Raw genomic sequence first — 8430 nt, 5'->3', positions numbered from 1 at the left:
ACAATCACAACCTTCCTTCTACTTCTGTCCATACTTTGAGTGAATCACGTTAATCCGTTGCAGATGCTTCTCCCTGTAGAGCAAGAGATGTATATGAAGCGGAAATTAACGACAATGCTTATTAGTGTTGCTATCAGATTTTGTACTCTTGTTGGTGCATACAGAGTAGTCTCGTGGGTCTTTTGCTAAACTTTGAAAATGAATTGTATTTGGATTATTGTTTAATTTAATCTAATTTCAGAAAGATTTGTATATACCAAATCATTACAAAATGATATTGTTACTACGTACATAATTACTTTCTACTACAAAATTTATAGCACTGTAGTGCACAAAATTTATTACACAATTATACAAATCTTTAGATAAGATCACATTTGATATATTTTATCTATACATATATATATATATATAATGTTAAAATAAAATAATAGATCGACAACATAAAGATTAATAATAATTCTCATGCTCACTTTAAATGATAATAAATAGAGTTACAATCCGGTTGAAAACCGAAACAATATCATCTAATTTAATCGGGGTAAAGATAATAACCCGTGTTTTTTATAAAGTCGAGTATAAACTATAAAGACATCACATAATATCGAAATGCAACAATCAAATGATCTAGGAGCAAAGAGAGGTTTTATTAAACAAAATGACAAGTTCATGATAATTAAGCTTCCCAGCCTCTAAGAACAGTTGCTCGTGCAACACGATTTAGTCCAAGGGTGAAGGCTCCCATACGAAGATCACAATTATGTGTATTACACATTTCCTTTACATTCTTCAATCCTTTAGTCATATATGTCTTCAATTCATTGTTCACTCTCTCTTCTTCCCACATAAAACCTTGAATGTTCTGCAATTAATAAACATACACTTATATCAGATAATGAATATTCATTGTGTATTTCCTTTCACATAAACTAACTATTTACAAAAATAGACTATCTCAAATTTGTACTCTTAATACTACCTCAACTTCAAATTATTTGTAACAATTTGACCTAAAGAATTGAGTTAAAAATGTATTGTCGTTGCAAATAATTTGAAATGAATGTAGTATGTGATGATTGCATTAGAGGAAGTGATGCCTTTAGCCCTTTATACAATAGAGCACAAATGTGTCCAACATTTTTAAATATTATGGATTAGACCTTAATTTCAATACCACTCTTAACACATTCAATTATTCAATTTTCAAGTTAAGAATAAAACATTGAAGAAAAAATGTAGAACATCAAAAGATTTCCAGATTTTAAAGAAAATAATAATAGTTATAATAAAACATAGAGCAAAGAAATGACCAACCAATTTTTAAGCAACTAAACTCTACCAGAATCACTTTATAGTGGAGGATTTCATACCTGAACCCACTCAAAGTAACTAACAGTAACACCACCAGAGTTCGCATATATGTCGGGAAGGATGACAACACCTTTCTTTTTAAGTATCTGAAAAAAAAAACCTCGTTATAACAACTCAACTACAACATCATAGTACAAAATATTAATACAGTTTAAACAAACCTCATCTGCTTCTGGATCAGTAGGATGGTTTGCAGCCTCTACAATAAATTTGGCCTTGATTTCATTTGCATTATCCCTTCAATCATAACAAACAAACAAATTTTTAATTCAGCAATCCAAGTTGGAAAAAATATATGAATTGAAATTCAGGTCATGAATATTTCTTCAAAAGCAAGAAAATACAGTGCAATCAACTCACAAGACTAAGTATTAGTTGATCTGCATAAAAAATACTACGTGATTCATAAACTAAGCTGAAAGTCCTGGGGAAGGGGGGGGGGGGGGGGTGGAATCCTCTTATACTTAAAATTTAAAGGCAACTATTAGTTAACTAGGCCATGAATCCTCTTTGCCACTATCATGAACCATTTCAACATTAGAATCTGATAACCAATGAAGAATTTCAGCCATTGTAAATTCATATTAAAGAATTGACACCAATATTAAATACTTCGAAAGAATTAATTCAGAACTGAAATGGAGATTTGATTGTCAATTATCCTTCACACCTTGTGTTTAGATAATATGGAGTGATTCATTTCTTTACTCAACATCAAATATCAATTTATTTACATACAAGGTGGAAGGTTAAAGGCACTTGAAGATGAACCTGTTAATAACTCCACCAAGGGCTGCAGGGATTAGCACGTCACAATCTTCAACCAATATTGAATTGGTGTCTATTGCATCTGCATCATGGAAACCTTTGACTCCACGATTTTCTTGGACATGTTTGAGTAAGCTGTCAATGTCTAGTCCGTTCTTGTTTTTAATTGCTCCAGTAATATCACTTACAGCAACAACCTTCCCTCCTAATTCACTGATGAGCCGTGCAGCCCACGAACCCACATTCCCAAACCCCTGAGATTAGTGTAGTTAGGATCAATTGTGACGGACAAACATCATAATGGAATATAATTAAAGTTCTCTTTTCACATTAATGCATACCTGTATCACAAATCTCTGACCAGATACAGTCTTTCCATACTCATTTAAAAGGGCTTCTGTAGCAAATAAAACCCCTCTTCCTGTAGCCGCATCTCTACCAAGAGATCCACCAAGGTCCTAATATTACATCAAGATCAAATTAATTTAATTTTTTAGAAAATGAAACTTAATTTAGTAATAAAAAACGTGAATTAATTAATTCTATTGCTAACAATTTAAAGCATATTAATCAAGAGGTATGCTTAATGTTTTGTCAATAGCATCATTATGCATCTAAACTGAAGGCCTGGAGCACACAATACCATCAAATTATAAGGTTACTACAAATAAGCATAATCACAGTTATCAACACACTTACAATAGGCTTTCCAGTAACAACTGCAGGTGAATGACCATGGAACTTAGAGTACTCATCCAATATCCAAGCCATCGTCTGTTCAAATGACAGTAAGATTAACAATTAAATTCCATACATATATGTCAATACCATTACAGACAACTTTTCACAAACAAATAACTGATTTCACCTGTGAATTGGTCCCCATATCAGGAGCGGGTACATCAGTGTGGATTCCAATGAGATCATGAATCCTCTGGGTGAAAACTCGTGTCAAGCGTTCAAGTTCAGAAGCACTCAAGTCAGATGGGTTACATCCTATGCCACCCTTGGCACCGCCATAAGGAATATTTGCTACTGCTGTCTTCCATGTCATTAATTGTGCCAAAGCATTGACCTCATCTGGATCAACCTACAATATCGATGAACAAATTATTTATCACAGTTATCGAATATTGTAGATTACGCAATTTAAAATGTCTTTATTTTGTAGAACGTAATGACAAATTATAATTGAGTTATCAAGTAATAGTACAGTTTATAGACAAAAAGGGGAAATCCAATGTAGTACAGTTATACAGATACAATAATGACTTTGTTTAGATAAATACAAAATAAGTTTTTCTTTTCTCAGTAAATGAGGCAAGAAATAACAGAAAAGACATGGGAACCAACCTCTGGGTGGTATCTGATTCCACCCTTCATGGGACCTCTAGAATTGTCATGCTGAACTCTGAACCCAATAAAAGAAGCCAAAGTGCCATCATCTTTGGGTATAGTACACTCAACCTGTTAAAACTCTGAATCAGTATTTTAGCAAAATACAAGCTGAAGGTGACATATTATAGCATATGATGGCCCATATGAAATTTTACCCACAAAAAAAAAAAAAAAAAAAAAAAAAAAAAAAAAAAAAAAAAAAAAAACCTAGTATCAAAACACTAAAAGGTGCTTGCATGAACATGCGTACTGCCAATAATAGAATATTAAATAAACCAACCAAAAGTAACCTGTTTCTTACAAAACAAATTGACAGGTATTTTGAAGCTATAGCTCACATAACAGTGTCATATACTCATATATAACCATAGAATCATATATAAGCATACTTAGCCCAATGCAAAGGTTTGACAGTTGAGTTAGAGAAGCTAGTTTGGAAAACCAAAAAAAAAAAAAATCTAAAGACCCTAGAACAAGATACAAACTAAAAGATGACAAGTACTCACTAAGAGAGTTATCTCAATTTTCAGATACTGACAATGTACCTAGTACTACTAGTCTAGTACACATGTTTGATAACAATAATCTGCACTATATTACTACATTTAAATTGTCTGATTACTTTTTCATAGACAAATTTATGAGAATTCTAGAGACTATTAATGAATTCCAGACTCTTGCTCTTTCAGCAATGAAATGAGCAACTAGTAACAAAATTGAGTCGGTATATAACTTCTAGAAACATAGTTGATAGTAAGTGATTAAAGAAAAGCATCATCCACCTTGATTTCCCTAAATGGGATAAGAAGACTCTTTTCAAGTTTAGCATCCAACCCCAAAAGTCGGGATGCAAGCTTAAAATTCCTATTAGTTGCTGCGAGTGCGTTCATGATTTTACTGCTTCAGAGTAAGCTGAAATTTGAGATAAACGGTATTATAAAATCTTCAAAATCCAAAATTAAAATCAAACAAAAATAAAATTATGAATTAAATAAATCAAAGCTTATCTACTGAGAAGGACAGAAAGAAGAGCAACTGCTCAACCTAACAATAATAATAATAAACAAATACCAGAAAGATAGAAGTCAAGATCAAACAAATTAAGCAAATATATTAAAAACAGCTCAAGATAAACATGGCCATATGCAAGCATGGTCAAATGACCCGGTAATCATCGATTCAATGAACTCTCTACCATAGAGTACATGAAAATTCTGCACTGGCAAATGCATCACTAGCTAACTTATTAACTTCATACGTTGGATTGCCATAATTGCAATTTATTGTTTGAGAGGGCGATAAATATTCATAAAGCTCGAAGATTGAGCAACACTAATCATTCATCGTAATTATCAGTCTTAATTACCCTATCCAAGGTTTTAGCCAACAATTGTAACCCAATCCTTAAGAAAAATTTCATATCAAAGCATACACGATGAAAGCAATTAAACTAATGGATTAAATTTGGGAGCATCTACCTAAGAAAGCGACAATTAGCATTTTCTTCGGCTTCAATCAAAGCAACACTATGTGTGTGCAAACATTAGATTTCAAATTCTAAAAGGCATAAAGGGATCACTCATATAACCACTCAAGCCTCAACTAATTGGTCATGTAATATGTATGTTATAGTGATCAAATGGTCAACTAGCAACCTTCTTCACCATTTCACCCAATAATTAAAACCTCAATTTAACCAAAGTGGTAAGACATAATCAACTACTATACAATCAATGTGTTAGATCTCGGGTTCGAATCATTTCAAAGCTAACATATAAACACAACTCATAAATGTCGCGATCAAGACTCTTAACAAACAACTAAACAACAATTAGTTGACTTAATTGGATTATTTGCTCAAATTGCAGAAATTAAAGCAATGCCAGCACCTTGCCAGCCTATTCATTTTTACCTGTAGAATTTGAGTAAAATTGAAGTGACAAACACAATCTGTAATTTGAAATATAATTCCAAAATTAAACTGGATTTAATGGACCTAAAGAAACCCAGAAACCCGCATAAACAAAGACTTTTCACAGTATCCGAGTAAAATGGATAGGATTGTCAGCATAAAACAATTCTAATATATAATCTTGGAAATGGTAATATTGGAATTCGGAATTTACAATTTTAAAATCATCAATTTTACAGTATAAACAAACAATGAAACAGTTAAAAAGCACTAACAATTTTGAAAGCCTCGATCTTGCACAAAACTCATGTGAACTCGATCAAAAAAAAAATCATAATACTAATTAATTAAACCAAAAACCTAAAAAAAAAACAAGATCAAAATATCTAAAATATCATAGAATGTAAATTGAAAACAATTAAACCCACAATTAATCAGAAAAATATAATGCAAACCCAAATCATAAAAATTCACATAAGTTAAAAAAAAAAAAAAAAAAAAAAAAAAAAAAAAAAAGATCGGATTTTGCGGAAATTACTAACCAGAGAAGGTGGCAAGTGGGGAAGAACAAATTGAATTAGAGGAGAGAGAAAATTGAAAATTGAAAAAATGAAGAATTTGGGTAGAATTGGGGAAGGTGAATCGTAAGAGCAGAGAGCAAGGTGAAAGGTAGAGCAGAGCACGAATTTCAGGAATTTATTTATAGGGGAGAAGAAATTGAGGAAAGAATCAATACTTTATTATAAAATTAAATAAATATACAAAAATAAAGTTGAAATTGAAATTTGTAAAATGGGTTAGTTTTTGAAATGTATTTAGACACGTCAAGCTTACACGTCAATTGTATCTTTGGTCTATAATACTGTATATATACTCCGTCCTTTTTTTTCTTCACTTTACATTGCGGCTAATTTTAAATGCTTCCTACTTCATATTTTTTACTATCTCCGGTCTAAATTACTCGTAACTTTGGGTATTATTTATGAGATATAAAATATTCTAAAGTTACGAGTAATTTGAACCGGAGGTAGTATTTGAAAATATTTTACAATATTTATTTCATTTCTCTCAACAGGGGGATTTCAATTTTATTTTTATTAGATTCTCTCTCATCCAATTTACCTACCATTAATCCCATTATCTTTATATTTTAGTACTCTTTCTAATTTTTCCTAATTCTTCGCAAATGGAAAGTGGATCAAGTATTTAAAAACACATATATATAAAACTTTTGAAAACAATTAAAATAAAAATTGTAAATAAATAAATAAAATACGATGTCTAATTTCAACATAAAAATTGTCAATGAGAAACCGATAGATATTGAATTTATTTGAGCATGTTATCCATGAATCGAATTGGTAAACCCTTGTCTTATTCCGTATGACGTGCTACACGTTCAACTAATCAATGCATTAAAGCATCATTATTATGAGTAAATGAGTAATGTTTTTTGTTAAACGTTATCGATAACTCATTACACCGTGAGATTCACGGTTTTTTTTCTGCATGTTTTTTTTTTTTTTGGTTTTTTGTGATGTCAATATGTAACCGTTAGTGTTATAAATAAGTATTTAATAATTTTTTTATTTGATACTCCCTCCGTTCCAAAATTACATTCTTGGTTTCTATTTTTGGGATTACATTTCTCCTTTTCATTTTTAGTAAGTTTTTTTTCCCAAATATCTCAAATCAACTCTCTTTTTCTGTTGTATATTTAATGCTTTCTCACTCTTACTATCCTCATCCCACTCTTATTTTCTCTCTCCATCGTTTGTCTCAAGTTTGTACTTCCCATAATTTTTTTTTTTTGAGGCATGTACTTCCCATAACTTACCTAATGAATATGATTGGTTCTTAATTTTCAATTGGAAGCATGTTATTGGTCCTTTATTTTTGCAAAGGATTGATGACATGGCATAATTAATTATTAGTCTATCTTTATTTTACTCAAAGACATCATTTATGTTTTGTATTTCCCATTGAAATATTTCAGTATTGTTATTTGTCTTAATCTTTCCTCCTTAATTCCCGTGTAATTTTACAAACAGGAATGTAATTTAGGGACGGAGGGAGTACTGTATTAATTTTAAAATGCATTACAAAATTACGCACTAATCGGTGTAATTAATGTTATATTTTCATTTATTCTTTGTATATCATTTTTTTTGTGCTCCCTCTGTCTCTTTATTAATGTCCACTTTTTATCATTTATTACTCACATAATATTAAGAAAGTAGACATTAATAAAGAGACAGAGGGGGTACTATATTTCTTGTGAAATCTATTTTTTAAAATAAAATTATACCCCTCACTAGTTTTTACCTATAAATTTTTTTTATATACATATGAATCCCTGAGGAAAAGTTCATTTCTTTAAACCTGGCCTATGTAAATCGTGTCAATTAAGTTTTTGAGGTGTATTCTATTCACCTGATTTTCACTTATCTTAATTTATTGAAACTTAACTTAACTTACCTAAACTTAGGGTATGTTCACCTTTACTAAACTGAACTGATTGGAGTTGAACTAAACTGATTGAAGCTGAACTAAACTGAACTAAACTGAGCTAAAATGAATATTTTATGAGAGAGCGTAATTAGGAGTTGAACTGAACTGAATTGAAATTAAATAAATGTGAACAGGCCCTTATTAAAAACATATTTTAGTTGTAATCTAGGGCTTGTTCTCTTCAGTTCAGTTCAGTTCAATTCATTTCAGTTCAGCTCCAATCAGTTCAATTCATTTCAGTTCAGTTCCTAATGTCCTTTTATCATAAACAATTCAGTTGAGCTCATTTCACTTCAGTTCAGTTCTGTAAATTGCCCTTGTACTTGAATAAATCCTATTAAAACTTATTTTTCCTAAACTTATTTAAATTTTTTTTTTTGGAAGATCTAAACTTATTTAAATTTATTAGACCTAAAATAAGTGATATTAAGGTAAACAAAACAAGACCTTAATATTTGATTAATTATAAG

General features: G+C 30.8%; 1 protein-coding gene across 1 annotated transcript; it reads right to left on the bottom strand.

Annotated features, from left to right (window-relative positions):
* Positions 1 to 448: 448 nt before the first annotated feature.
* On the bottom strand, positions 449 to 6177 carry LOC110707529 (glutamate dehydrogenase B). The gene is made up of 10 exons (XM_021885550.1): positions 5992 to 6177; positions 4320 to 4449; positions 3493 to 3606; positions 3008 to 3229; positions 2839 to 2913; positions 2481 to 2597; positions 2143 to 2393; positions 1533 to 1608; positions 1371 to 1457; positions 449 to 862 (listed from the first exon to the last, which is right to left on the bottom strand). Exons 2-10 carry the CDS (start codon positions 4425 to 4427, stop codon positions 677 to 679), a joined length of 1236 nt encoding a protein of 411 aa, XP_021741242.1. The 5' UTR covers positions 4428 to 4449; positions 5992 to 6177; the 3' UTR covers positions 449 to 676.
* Between the last annotated feature and the right edge of the window lie 2253 nt (positions 6178 to 8430).

The sequence above is a fragment of the Chenopodium quinoa genome, unplaced genomic scaffold (assembly GCF_001683475.1).
Source record: "Chenopodium quinoa cultivar QQ74 unplaced genomic scaffold, ASM168347v1, whole genome shotgun sequence".
Classification (NCBI taxonomy): Eukaryota; Viridiplantae; Streptophyta; class Magnoliopsida; order Caryophyllales; family Amaranthaceae; genus Chenopodium; species Chenopodium quinoa.
This window is presented reverse-complemented; position numbering and strand designations above follow the sequence as displayed.